This window comes from Schistocerca piceifrons, chromosome 7, assembly GCF_021461385.2.
Source record: "Schistocerca piceifrons isolate TAMUIC-IGC-003096 chromosome 7, iqSchPice1.1, whole genome shotgun sequence".
NCBI lineage: Eukaryota > Metazoa > Arthropoda > Insecta > Orthoptera > Acrididae > Schistocerca > Schistocerca piceifrons.
The window spans coordinates 561,860,241-561,875,450 of NC_060144.1; the positions used below are offsets into that span (position 1 = coordinate 561,860,241).

At 42.8% G+C, this 15,210-nt stretch overlaps 1 protein-coding gene across 1 annotated transcript in view; it reads left to right on the forward strand.

Moving 5' to 3' along the window:
- LOC124804879 (toll-interacting protein-like) overlaps positions 1-15,210 on the forward strand; it is a 59,953-nt gene that overhangs the window by 24,522 nt on the left and 20,221 nt on the right. Inside the window, exon 3 of the mRNA XM_047265244.1 lies at positions 1,389-1,522. Coding sequence (XP_047121200.1) covers positions 1,389-1,522 — 134 coding nt within the window. The remainder of the gene's footprint in view (positions 1-1,388; positions 1,523-15,210) is intronic.

Genomic DNA, 15,210 nt, shown 5'->3' on the forward strand with positions numbered 1-15,210 from the left:
GGAGGGAAGGAATCGGCGGGGGCGACCAAGGTTTATCATACGTGCAACAGATCATGAATGACGTTGGATGTAAGACATACGTGGAAATGAAGAGGAAGCCAGACAGAAGAGAGGAATGGCGCTCTGCTGCAAACCAACCTCAGGGTTGAACACTAAAAGAAAGAGGAGGAGCTGCTGTTGACCTATATAGGTCAAGGGAAGTGTCAGATTGCAATTTTTGTTGTTTTAGGTGTTGGTTTTGTGGTATCAATAGTTGTGGTGTGATTATAATTTTTGGAGTGTTTGGTTTTTATTTTGTGGTATCAACAATTGCGGTTGAGCTATGTAGATGAAGGGAAGTGACCGATCCTGTCCATATTGTAAGTATAGCGGAATTTGGTGGCATTTTTATGTCATCATTTTGCGTGGTTTGGGATTGTAGTGTGTGTCTGTATGTGTTTATATTTAGTTTGTCCCCACCCAGAAACCCCCAATTTCCCACGCTGGTCCCGTTAGTTTGATTATATTTTTGGAGGGAGATGTGTTTGTTGGTTTTATATGTATTTTCATGTTTGTTGTCCTGTTTATGTAATAACGTCATAGGTGCCATATTGGAGACATTGAGAATGATCATTTCTGCCATACTGGTGACGTCATGGGTCAAAGCAGACAGGTGGAATTGGAGACTTCTGTAATCCCTAGGAAATAGTACATTTATACCATTCAACCAAGTTGACTGTTATCTACATATCTGTACTATTATTGATTTGCATGTAGTTATTTTTGCAACGACACTGTGATGACAACATATGTTTGATGAAATTGCTTTGTTTCTAAATGAAACTAAAAATTTTTGTAGTGCCCCTCTGTTTCCAGCTACGAGTGAAATGAAGGAAGGAGTTTATAATATTTTCTTCATTGTTCTGGAAATAGAAATTTCATTCACATGAGTTTTTAGACTTTTTAGTGAAAGTGCCTTCTTCTAGGTATAATATCTATAGATGCAAAGATTGCTCTAACAACTGATACGAGTATACCTGAACATATTGTGAACAATCTGTTGGCCAGTCATATCACATATGAAATGACATGTATGATTTTTGGTGTAGTTCTGGATGAAACAATTAGGAAGCAGTATTTTTTGTTGACTGGATCTAGTACATCCAAGAAACAGTTTGTTTTCCACACAAAGGCTAGTAAAAATTTGCATCAAGTTATTAGTGGAAACTTAGTGTCATTGTCATTGATCAGTCACTTGCAATAGTCATTTTGTGAACTAAGCACATTCTCTTTGTAGTTTCATTACAGAGCCTAAAGTCAACTTCTAACATTAGTTAGTTGTGGATTTTCATATTTATAAGACCTGCTTTTTGATGGAATTTAATTACTTCATTGTGTGTGTGTTCCAGGCAAAATTAGTTAAAAATTATGGAATGACTCGCATGGATCCTTATGTGAGGCTAAGAGTTGGCCACTGTGTGTATGAAACACACACTGATCCCAATGGCGGCAAAAATCCAAGATGGAATAAAGTTATACAGTGGTATGTATAGTGGTATTTACTATTTTACTGTCTAAATATCAGAATTGTGTCAGAAAGTTCCTGAAATTAATGGCAGGTTGATTGCTGGCAGTTGTCACTCACCAGCAGAGGCTGCATACATGGGGTGGGAGTGGTTTGTAGCTGTAATCAGTTGAAGTAGTGACACTATAATCAAAACAGGATTTGGTTGTTTTTGTGTTACAGTTCATCCATTAGACAATGTAGGGAAGTCAGATTCTGTATGGTGTTGGGCAGTCACAACCGGATGCCCTGCACGTGTTGACAGAAGCCCATGGCAATAAGACAGTGAAAAGAATGCAGGTGTAACACAGATGTTTGTGAATGTCAGACAAATCCTAATTATGATCTCCATTGTAACCACATATATATTTGCAATGTCCATTAAAACTTTAAGTCCTTTGTCACGTGACATGGAAAAAAGACTTGCAAAATTGTATTCAAAGTTGATTTATTACATAGGACAGTCCACAGCATTTTTCTTGTTCCTAATACATGCACCAGGTTCATTTATGTAGGGCTCTAAAAATACTGCCTCAGGAGGAGGCGAAAGCTCTGGCATCTATGGTGATTGGTCTTGTGGCAATGACTGATAAACATGGTAGCTTTTTGAAACAGTTTAAACGGATGGAGTATGCTATTAATTCCCTCTAAAGCAAACAAAAAACCATTTAAACAAATGGAATAAACACACATTTTTGAGGAACCAATAATTTTGCTAATATACATGGTGAAGCGAAATTTGCCCACTCGGGCTTCGCAGCACAACTCCTCAGATGTCAACAATAAAAAAATGTTTGTCACAAAATTTCGGCAGGCAAGTACATTCGGCAGAAAAAGGATGTTAAAGGGTGGCAATCTGGCAACACTGTAACCTCATGTATGGTAACTACCTCTGTCAGCAAACATTAGTAGTGCCGTACAGTTGGTGCGATGGATAGAGTTTTCGGTTAGCATGGAGGAGGTCGATGGTACGATCCTGGGTTGAGGCACATGTTTTTTATTTGGTAAATGTAGTCCAGGTGGTAAAGTGTCTGGCATCTTAGTCGTCAACAGCAATTGCAGCAGATCCCCTTACAAAACATTTGCACTTACATACTACAATCGTAGAAATGGAAGTTTGTTCAACTTTGAAAGAAGCCCTTTCCACATCGGGGGCATGAATTTATACTCACCACTTCATCTATTAAATGCAAAACCTGTTTTCTTTGTACCCTCCTCTAATGGTCCTGTATATTAGTACCAACTGTTATTCTTGTGTCATTCAGGTCCCTTACATTTTGTTAGGGCCTTACATTACCAATAGGACTAGTAACGTGCTTTGAGGATAATGTCCAAACTTGGTTACTATTTGTATGTGTTATCACCATGATCCCACTAAATATGCCTTTCAACGTTGAGTCTGGTAAACGTGTGCAGTTTAGTACATATCTCAATGCATTATTATTATTATTATTATTATTATTATTATTATTATTATTCTATTGATGGGATTGTAGAAGTATCACATCTATTACCGTTAGACAAACAGTGTAATTAGATACTGAACATTTCACAATTAACAGTGTCAGGATGAATCAAGCGGAACAATATCTGTCAGAGGGATAATGCACGCTAGGTGGAACAGTGTGCAGGACTGATAATGTGTTTATACTGTATGCGCTGTCAACCAGACAGGGACTAGTTGCGAGAAGAGTAAGGCACCCGTGACAGTCTCCAGTGAACACTTATTGAATTTTTTCATTGAAAACCTCTAAACCAGTGTGGCAGATGTATGGCGTACACAAACGGCAAATATGTGGATATGCTTGTGGTCCTTCGTGCATATAATAACTGGTGTGGTGTTGCTGCTCGTGAATATGCTCCTAGATACCCTCGTCAACACCATCCAGATAAAAATGTGTTTCGTCATTTGGAGCTCCGAATTCGGGAGTCAGGTTCTCTCCTTCCTCCATCGTGAATTTACCGTACTCCAGATACTGAGGAAGCTATTCTGGAGGTCACACATGAAGAACCTTAGAGAAGTACACGTAGCGTAGCAAGGTAGCTGTGTGTCTCGTAAAGCATGTTTGTTAATGTGCTGCATGAGCACGGACTGCACCCCTATCACTATGCTTTCGTAGCGAGCACGGGACCCCAAGCTAATGTGGCCCTCCTTCCTTTCCGTGCTGCATACCTTCCATTTCCGCATCCTTCCCCATCCCCCATCTTCGCCCCCCCCCCCCCCTCCCCACCTCTGCCTCTTTCCTTCCCTTTCTCCCCCTCTGGGAGTATGTGTTGTGCCTACGTCCGGAGATGGACGCTCGAGAATGTAACACCTTCTTCGTTTTCTCTCCTTGCAAGTCTTCATCCTTCCTTTGTTTTTCTTTTTTCCTTACCTCTTCTCTTTACCCTTTTCTCCGCTGTGGCGTTTGAGATCTCTCTTCTTCCCTTTCTTTGTTTTCCCTTTCTCTTTTTTCCTCCCTGTGCGTGTCTGAAGGCCGACTCACGCATTTCCATGCATAGCCGGTGACGGGGTAATGCGAAATTCCCCACCCCGGGTAGACAGGTAGGACACGTACGTACCCCCTGGTAACGGCCGGGCCCAGGGAGGGGTGATTACCCGAGCTGATATCTTCCGAAAGTGCCGATTGGTCCCTCCGTCAGTTTGTCGGGAGGTGTGTCCTGAGTTGTGAACAATCACCTAAGGTGGGAGTGCCCTCAGAGAGGGCCCCCACAAGGGAGGAGCGTGCCATAGGAGATGCCAGTAATCATGGGGGATACTTCCGCAATGGTTTCCTCGTCTTCCACTATGTCTGCTCACAAGCGTAAGGTCACTGAGTCTCAGCCACAGACAGTTCTTCCATCGTTGCCACAGTTCCTTGTTGTTTCTCGGTCTGCCGAAGGTCACGACTTCTCCACGGTCAACCCTTTCATTATTCAGAAAGGTGTCGATGCAATTGCAGGTCCTGTAAAGTCTTCTTCCAGATTACGGAATGGCACCGAAACAGTCAGTGTCCTCCAGGCACAAAAATTGCTGCGTATGTCACTGCTACACACCTTCCCTGTCCGGGTGGAAGCACACCGCACTTTAAATTCCTCACGTGGGGTCGTTTATACACACTCCCTTGACGGATTGTCTGATGAGGAAATTCAACACTACCTGTCTGACCAGGGCATAACGGCTGTTCATAAAGTCATGAAAAGGGTTGACACGAACATCGTTCCAACCCGTACTGTCTTCTTGATATTTGACAGAGTTCAACTCCCATCGAACATAAAAGCAGGCTCTGAGATAATTTCCGTTCGCCCTATGTCCCAAACCCTACGCATTGCTATCGGTGTCAGCGGTTCAATCATACCAGCCAGTCCTGTTCCAACCCGGCCAAATGTGTTACGTGTGGCAAGGATGCCCATGAGGGTGCTTGTCCACCTCCATCCCCTCGTTGCATCAACTGTATGGGTGACCACGCTGCTCCCTCTCGAGATTGCCCCATTTTTAAAGACGAAAAACTCATTCAGGAAATCAGAGTGAAGGAAAAGGTGTCGACCTTTGCTGCTCGAAAATTATTCACCAGTCGAAAGCCCACTGTGCCTCAGACAGGAAAATACAGCACTGTCCTTGCCTCTCCTCGGCCAACAGAGGAGGTGGCCACGCAGACTTGTGATCTCACCTTTAGTGACATGGTCGTCAGATCGGCCAGTGCAAAGATCGCCCGTTCGACCTCCCCACTTTTGCACTCTATGGCTCACCCTTCATCGGGTTCTGCTAAATCTCGAGCCCAAAAGTCAGACACCCGGACTTCCAAAAAAGAGCCTAATCGTGAAGATTTTTTACGTACCCCAACTTCACAACCTCCTTCATCTAAACATCGTGTTTACAAGAAGGCTAAAAAGAAACCCAGTTCCTCTCCTCCTCCGCCACGGTGTGTTTCATCTACAGCACCACCTGGCGTTAACCGCCTTCGGCCGTCTTCTGTGTCGCCGAGGCGCACTGCTGGCGGCTGATCGCTGGTGGCAGGAGCTGCTCCTGAACAACCCATGGATCAGGATCTTCTGCCTTCGGCTGAGTGCCGTTCCACGCTGTCGCTCGCAAGCTTTGAGCAGTTGTTGAGTTGACGGCAACCTTGGTCACATTCTTCCATTTTCTGTCTACCCTATGTCCATTATCCACTGGAATATCCGCGGCATTCGAGCCAATCGGGGTGAATTGATGATCCTCTTACGATCCTACTCGCCGGTCATCTTCTGTCTTCAGGAAACAAAGCTGCGTCCCCACGACCACTTTGTTTTCCCCCATTTTCAGTCAGTCCGATTTGATCTCCCCTCTGTTGAAGGCACTCCAGCACATGGAGGACTCATGATTCTTCTCCACGATACTCTCCATTATCACCCAATCCCCTTAAACACTTCCTTCCAAGCAGTCGCTGTCCGTCTTTCCCTTTCTGGATACACCTTCTCTCTTTGTACTGTATACATTCCATCGTCCACACCAATGGCACGAGCTGATCTCCTTCATCTTCTTGGTCAGCTTCCACCCCCCTATTTGCTGGTTGGGGACTTCAATGCCCACCACCCGCTTTGGGGATCTCCACATCCTTGTCCGCGTGGTTCACTATTGCTAGACGTCTTCCACCAAGCGGATTTTGTTTGCCTCAACACTGGGGACCCTACATTTTTGTCTGCCTCCACGACAAATTTCTCTCATTTGGACCTTTCGGTCGGTACTGTTCCGCTAGCTCGGCGCTTCGAATGGTTCGCCCTTGCTGATACACACTCGAGTGACCACTTTCCATGTGTCCTTCGATTGCAGCCACAACTGCCATATATGCGCCCGAGATGCTGGAAGTTTACGCAAGCCGATTGGACACTTTTTTCGTGTCTAGCGACATTCGATGACCGTCAGTTTCCTAGTGTCGACGATGAGATCACTCATATTACAGACGTTATTCTTACAGCTACGGAACGTTCAATACCATGCACTCCCGAATTGCCCCGGCGCCCCCCAGTTCCTTTGTGGAACGAGGCATGCCATGACGCAATACGTGAGCGGCGACGTGCTCTTTGCGTTTTCAGACACCATCCTACTTTGGCCAACTGTATCCGCTATAAGCAGTTCCGTGCGCGGTGCCATCGCGTCATCCGCAATAGCAAGAAGGCAAGCTGGGACTTCTTTACTAGCTCACTCCATCCTTGGAAGTTTGGAGTAGGATTCGACGGTTATGAGGTGCGCCTAGGTTCTCCCCGGTCTCTGGGCTCACTATCGCGCATGATATAGTAGTGGACCCTGTCGCAATTTCTAACTCATTGGGTCAACACTTTGCTGAGATTTCGAGCTCTTCAAATTACCCGCCAGCGTTTCTCCCAAAGAAACGTGCAGCGGAAGTGCGACCTCTTGCTTTCTCCTCTCAAAATCGCGAAAGCTACAATACTGTTTTCTCCACGTGGGAACTCCAACATGCACTCTCTTCTTCTCGCTCCTCCGCCCCAGGACCGGATGGTATCCACATCCAAATGTTGCTGCATTTATCATACCAAAGTCTGTGTTACCTCCTTTGCCTTTATTATCGAATTTGGACCGACAGTACTTTTCCCAGATGATGACGGGAAGCTATTGTCATTCCTGTTCCGAAACCTGGAAAGGACAAACATCTCTCCTCTAGCTATCGCCCCATTTCTCTCACGAGTAGTGTATGTAAGGTTTTGGAGCGTATGGTGAATTGCCGTTTAGCTTGGTGGCTGAAGTCCAGCAGGCTTTTAACATCTGCCCAATGCGGTTTCCGAAAGCATCGTTCTGCAGTTGACCATCTTGTTACTCTCTCCACTTATATCATGAACAATTTTCTCCGGAAACGCCAAACAGTAGCAATATTTTTTGATCTGGAGAGAGCATACGATACCTGTTGGAGGACAGGCATCCGCCGCACACAGTTCTCTTGGGGCTTTCGCGGTCGGTTGCCCCTTTTTCTTCGCGAATTTATGGTAGAGCGCACATTTAAAGTGCGGGTGAACACTACTCTCTCCCGTACTTTCTCCCAAGAAAACGGGGTACCCCAGGGCTCCGTGCTAAGTGTTGTACTGTTTGCCATTGCCATAAATCCAATTATGGATTGTCTCCTTCCTGATGTCTCAGGCTCCCTCTTTGTGGACGATTTTGCGATCTGCTACAGCTCTCAACGGACCAGCCTTCTTGAACGACGTCTTCAAGGCTGTCTAGATTGCCTCCACTCTTGGAGCATTGAAACAGGCTTCCGCTTTTCTCCCAGTAAGACCGTTTGTGTTAATTTTTGGCGTCGTACGGAGTTTCTTCCACCTTCCTTACATCTAGGACCTGTCAACCTTCCGTTTTCAGACGTTGCTAAATTCTTGGGTCTTATGTTTGACAGAAAACTGTGCTGGTCCTCCCACATTTCCTATCTTTCGGCTAGCTGTCTGCGATCCCTCAACACCCTCCATGTCCTGAATGGTACCTCCTGGGGAGCAGACCGAGTGGTGCTTCTCCGCCTCTATTGCTCCTTGGTGTGCTCGAAATTGGACTATGGAAGCATAGTTTACTCCTCTGCTCAGCCGTCTATTCTTCGGCGTCTTGACTCTATCCACCACCGTGGATTACGTTTAGTGTCTGGAGCTTTTTACACCAACCCTCTGGAAAGCCTTTATGGTGAGACTGCTGAACCTCCGCTGTCCAGTCGGCAAGCTGTCCTTCTAGGTCATTATGCTAGCCATCTGTCTTCCATGCCTGCTAATCTGGCCCATGACCTTTTTTTTGATGCCTCCTTGGATGTAGGGTATGCAGGCCGCCCTTCCTCCCTACTACCACCAGGAGTCCGCTTCCGTCAACTACTCCATTCTCTTTCCTTCCGCTTTCCTAAAACTTTCTTGACAACTTGGGGTACAGCACCGCCTTGGCTCCGTCCCCGGACCTGCCTGCTCTGTGACCTTTGTCAGTTTCCCAATGATGGTACCCCTTCACTTGTATATTGTCGGGCATTTTCTGCTCTATGTGCACAAATGAAGGAAGCCACATTTATTTACACTGATGGCTCAAAAACATCGTTTGGTGTTGGGAGTGCCTATATTGTTGGAGACACCCAAAAATCGATTTCGGCTTCCCGACCAGTGTTCGGTTTATACTGCAGAGCTTTACGCTGTTCTCCAGGTTGTCCAATACATCCGTCGCCATCAACGGATACAGTATGTTATCTGTTCAGATTCTCTCAGCTCTCTCCTCAGTCTCCAAGCTCTCTACCCTGTCCACCAACTGGTCCACCGGATTCAGGAATGCCTACGCTTGCTCCACTTGGGGGGTGTCTCGGTGGCGTTCCTCTGGATCCCAGGACATGTTGGTTTCTGTGGAAATGAGGCGGCCTATATAGCGGCCAAGGCTGCAGTCTCTCTTCTTCGGCCAGCTATTTGCACGATTCCCCTCGCCAATCTACGGAGTGTTTTATGTTGTCGTGTTGTTCTTTCATGGCACGCACATTGGCCGACACTTCCCAATAATAAATTGCGGGATGTGAAAGCTCTTCCCTGTGCTTGGACCTCATCTTCCCGAACGCGTCGTCGGGAGGAGGTAATTTTAACTAGACTCTGGATAGGGCACTGTCTTTTTAGCCATTGACATCTTTTAAGTGGCGATCCTCCCCCACTCTGCCCCCACTGCTCTCAGCTGTGGACGGTAAGACAACTTTTAATTGAGTGCCCCTATTTTACTCTGTTACGCGCCTGTCTACAGCTGTCGCCTGATATATCTTCCATTTTAGCAGATGACACGCGCTCAACCGATCGCATTCTCGAGTTTATTAGTGCCAGTGAGATGACGTCAGTCATTTGAAGCTCTTTTTGGGGACAACCAACCCCCTTCTATAGTGGTTTTTTGAGCTTTCCTTCTGTTTTTAGTTTCTCAAATTTTTTGAGTTTCGTTCACATTGCTGCTGGTTTCCAATTTTCGTTTTTTTTTTTTACCTTTTCCTAAGTCACAGACCGGGCGCTAATGACCGTAGCAGTTTTGCGCCCTCTAAAACTATGCTTTCGCGCAACACCTGCGTCCCACAGGTTGCCATCAGCAGATGCAATTCTGTGAATGGTTTCAACAAGAACAGGAAGCCAATGATAACTTAGTGAACACCGTAACATGTTCGGATGAAGCAGCATTCACTCGTGAGGGTGTCTTCAATATGCATAAAGCCCACCATTGGTGTGAGATTAACCAACACATCACCCGCAACCATGGATATCAAGTTCACTTTGGTATCAATGTCTGGGCTGGAATATTGGGCTACAGGTGTTTGGGCCCCTGCATGTTGCCTGACTGGTTGACTGCGCGAAGGTATCATGCATTCCTCTCAAACTATATGCCTGACGTGCTAGATGATGTTCCACTACATGTTTCAGCAGAGGATATGGTTCCAACATGATGGTGCACCTCCACACTCTGGAATTAATGTGCGACAGCATTTGGGCAGAACATACCCAGGGAAATAGCTCGGACATGGAGGTCAAGTTGTATGGCCATCACATTCACCTGACTTAAATCCCCTGGATTTCTTCCTGTGGGTACACCTGAAGGAGCATGTTTACTCTACTCTTCTGAAGAATGTGGAAGAATTGGTAGCGTGCGTTCATGCTGCTCTTGTTACTGTGGACGCAGCTTTGCTGCGAAGGGTCCAGAGCTGTGTGATCCAGCGGGTTGCGCAATGTTTCAACGTGCAGAGAGGTCACTTTGAGCATTCGTTGTCCTTTAGACAACATATTCTGTTGTGAAGGTCATGCGGTCATTAATATGGACATTATGACTCACTGGTTGCTAATGTGCGACATCTGAGCTATCATATTACATATATTATAAATGACAAGTAGATGTGTTATTGTACTGTGCTATCATCTTTAGCATCTCGAAATTGATATTGTTTTTTTGTGTTCTGTCCTGTGACAGGTCATTTGCTTCAACTGTCTATCTCTTATTTGGCTAACCAAGTATTTGTTTTGTTCGGCGTTACAAAATGTTGTAAATTTAGGAGACAAATGACCTAAGAAACGGTATGTATTACAGTATGAATAGTCAAACAAAAGCGTTGGTATGTTGATACTGACAATAAAAAACACACAAACACACACACAAATTTCAAGCTTTTGCAACCCAAGGTTGCTTCATCAGGAAAGAGGGAAGGAGAGGGAAAGACGAAAGGATGTGGGTATTAAGGGAGAGGGTAAGAGATCATTCCAATCCCGGGAGCGGAAAGACTTACAGGCAGGATAAAATTGTATGGTAGATTATGGTAAAAAGGGGAAGGTGAATATAAAGTGAAACTACTTGCACCATTTCCCTTAATACCCACATCCTTTCGTCTTTCCCTCCGCTTCCCTCTTTCCTGACGAAGCAACCTTGGTTTACGAAAGCTTGAAATTTGTGTGTGTGTTTTTTATTGTAAGTTACAGCATCTTTGTTTTTAGATATATTTTTCCCACGTGGAGTGTTTCCCACTATTATATTCATAGTATGAATAGTCAGAATGAAATTAGCAAATAAAAAATACGCCCCAACCCAGGATCAAACCATCGACCTCCTGCATGCTAACCCAAAACTCTATCCACTGCACCAACTGCACAGCACTACTAAGATGTGCTGACAGAGGTAGTTACCATTCATGAGGTTATAGTGTTGCCTGATTGCCACTCTTTAACATCCTTTTACTGCCGGATGTACTCGCCAGACAAAATTTTGTGAGAAACATTTTTTTATTGCTGGCATGTGAGGAGTCGTACTGCGAAGCCTGAGTGTGCGAATTTCGCTTCACCCGGTATAAGGGACAAAAATTGTTGAAGTATTCTGATTATGCACACATCATCTATATTACTAAATGCCTAAAAGTGTCAATGTGGCCAGTTGCAGGTAGCCTATGTAGCAGCTTCCAGGGGCAACAAGAATTTTATTTTTCTATATTTCATATAATTATGAACAGAATTAAAAATGCTTAGTAGTCTACTCATTAAGAGAGATAATCATATGTTTAAAGGTTTAACACAATAAGACAAGTATATCTTGAGGCAGGATTAGTCATAGTGCACAAATCACCGAAATTATAATTGTCCTGTATTTAAGAATGAGAGCATTTGACGACTTCCAATAAACTGTACATCTTTCCGGAACTTTCACACATACGCCTTCTACAGAATATGAAAGGGAAAAAGTTTATTGCTCACGATATTTTTGCTGTTCATGTAGTGAAACTTCAGCAACAGGCATGACTTTTAATTTATTAACTTTTTACTGCTAACGCTATTTGCAACACATTTTGAAGATAGTATCCACTTATACCACTGAATGCACCTACAAAATTATCATTGCACAACACACAGTTCAGGAGATATGACATCAGAAACATTGTGATGTGGGAAGAACTAACTTTTCTTAATACAGATCGCAGATTACTCGGACTATACTCATCTAATGTTTGATAATGAAAACGCTTAGACTTCCAACAAAATTTAAACATAATTTCAAATCTATACTAAACTTTTTCTCACTTACAGCCTCACAAACTAATGAAAGGAAAACAGTTTATCACTTCATTGTTCCTGTAGTAAAACTTCGGCATCCAGCATGACATTTTAATTTATTATTTCTTTACTAACTAACTCTATTCATTACCCATTTTGCAGACATTTGAAAGTGTTTTCTACGTAGGAGTTAGATTTGTCCCACAAGTGTGGACTTGAACTAAGGAAGTTTGTGAGGATATCCTACATCCCCTATGACTTGCTGACAGAAGGAAAAAACAGAGAAAATGACCAGGATAAAATTAGAGTTTGCTGTTTAATGAAAACCTTTTCTGTTGCTCATTACTGTTAAAAGAAACGAAAAGATTATGCCATTGGACATTGATCCAGCTTGCTCAATTTTGCACTTACATTTCCCTGGCTAGAGATTAAATTGGAAGGGCATTCTTTAACAAATTCATACAATATGATTGCTTGTAGCTGGGGCATACTTAGGCAATAATGCTTCTTAAAATTATGTAAGTACAATAAACATTTTAACTGTTTTCAGTGACTTGTTGACTCAATCACAACAGTAAAAAACACAGAATTGCAGAAGATCTTAATATTTAAATATTATGTTTGTAGTCTCGGTTATAAATGACAGTGGTAAGTTTTAACTTTTTGCTGTATCATTCTAAGATATTTTTGTGATGAGTTTCCATTTATTTTACCTTTCAAAAATAATTTTCATAACACCAGTGCATCACCTTGTCCTTCAGTCCTCCTTGTGAAACCAGTTTCTTAATTCATGTTAACTAAACAAATTAATTACTCCCACAATCGCAACAGTTCTTCATATGTAGAAACCTGTCAGCAGAGTATTTGCTAATGAAAACAAGGCAGTTACAAAATCAAGGTATAGAGAGGACTATCAAAATTTTTTTTATGAATTTGGATTTTATTGCTTATTACAGCTTCTACAACTATGTTGTTGTGATCATTACGGTCTCTCAGAACCTGAGGGGGCAAGGGGAATTTTGTCTGTTATCATAAAAAAAAAAAAAAACTATACTGACTGGCCTCAAACTTTGCTATTTTGATTTAATTTAGTTATTATCAGTTATAACTAATTTTCAGGAGATCTGTGCCAGATTGTATTAATATACAATTAAAGTTGGTAATTGTCAGAGAGGTACTGAAGTAGTGAAACTAGCAATGCTTTGCAGTTACTAAATATGTACTGGATTTTTGTCCTAATCTCCTCCTTTCCTCCCTCCACTCTCTGTCCATTTCCCCTCCTCCTCCTCCCCCCCCCCCCCCCCCCCCCGTCCATCTCCTCTTAACTCCTCTCTGTGACCTTCAGCCATGTTTAATTATATTGTGTAGGAAAAATAGATTGAAAATTGAAGTTGCTTAAAATTTGTGGTTGGTATCATTGTTATGTGGGATATGAGAGAGAGAGAGATTCTCCACATACTTGATCTTTGAGGATAGTACCTTCAATGGCAGTATTTCACAGTGTTAATCTGCGAATGTGTAGGGCTACCAAGGTTTGGATGATTCGGATTCCATAATAGTATTCTAAACAAAAACCATAAATACAACTGTCCTGTTTCCTGTTATAACTGACTGTGAGGAAGAAAACAAAACACCACATTGTTGTGTACAGAAGTCTTGTTCCAAATTATATAAGGAGAAAGAATTTATATGGGAGAAACAGTTTGTCTAATGTACCCTATGATCATCTTAATGTTTATTAAAGTATCATGTAAAAATCTAAAGTAAATTGGTCAAAAACTATTAGAGATTTTTGGTAACAATGCTGGGCAATGTCCATCTTGATATAGTAGCATAGATTATACAGGATGCGTCAGAGAAAGTATGTGCACTTGGAACTGTCATAGATAATTAAGTTTCTGATTAAACTAAATGTTCCAAATTTTGGTTACAAGTAAAGTTCAAAGGGTTACTTTTAGTTTCAGTGTGTTTCTGAGTACAAGTCACAATAATTCTATAACTCACGCTAAAGCGTTCTGTCGGAGTTTGCTCACACTGCTTGCATCTCATTCTAAATTGTGCCTCACTCAGTGGGAAGTCCAAGATGGAAGAACAATAATATGGAAAGGATTGATTGCTACTGATCACATGGAAGATGAAGTATAGAGTCATAGGCATAATGAAAATAATGCTAGAAATAGTCAACTTCTGGACAAAGTTCTTAACCAGAAGTAGAAAACTCACATTTACACAAGCACTACTTGCACGCACCTGGAACATGTCATCTCCAGGAGCCATGGCTGACTGCATCTGAGGTGAGCAGCAAATTTAGTGGGATGGATAATGGGAGTTTGGAAGAGGTGTAGGGTGCTGTCTATGGAAGCATGGACGGAAATGGTGGGAAAAGGATAGGGCTGTTAGGGGCAGCATTGGGAGGTTATGTGGGGGAGGGGAGGATGCAAATTCATCACCTTGTCAGCAGTATTGTGGGGATTATCCCCAGTCAACTGCACACAGTGAAGATGATTAATTTTGAGTTGTGCTTCATCTGACCCAGTGATGTTACTCATACGTCCTAGTTCACATTTAGCCATCATGTAACACATTCACAGAGTTGTACCCTGCTATCTGGGTCATCACTTAGCAGTGTTATAATAAGATAATGCCAGTAGCTTATCTTCTAAGTGATTCAACTAGCACTTACATCACCCTTGTGTGATCCTTACTTTGAAAATTTTTGTAGTGAATGCAGCGCATTGAGGAATCATTGTTTGTAGCTGTGCGAAATTACAGTTTTTACACATCACCCTTGCATGAACTTCATCTTCTAGATGTGTGAGTGTTAACCTTGTAGATGTTTAAGTGTTAACCTTATAGAAGAATCAGTTCCATATTCATTTCTCCACTGTCATTCTCTAATGTCAAGTACCATTTACTAACCTACTTCTTGAACCTCAATCATACATTCATCATCTTGACTTTAGTCTCCTTCCCAGATCGACTTTTTTTCTGTCGTTTGTTGACAAAACATAAAATTACTTTTTCCTAGAAATTTAACTAGGAGGTAGGAAAAGAAATTTGCGTATGATGCTTCAAAGATTTTTGTGCACATTTTTGGCACACATGGTATTTAACCATACTTGTAATTTAAATTGGACTTTTTTCCACCTAACTGTTTGTTGAGAGTGGACACCCTAAAGCTGAATATTCCT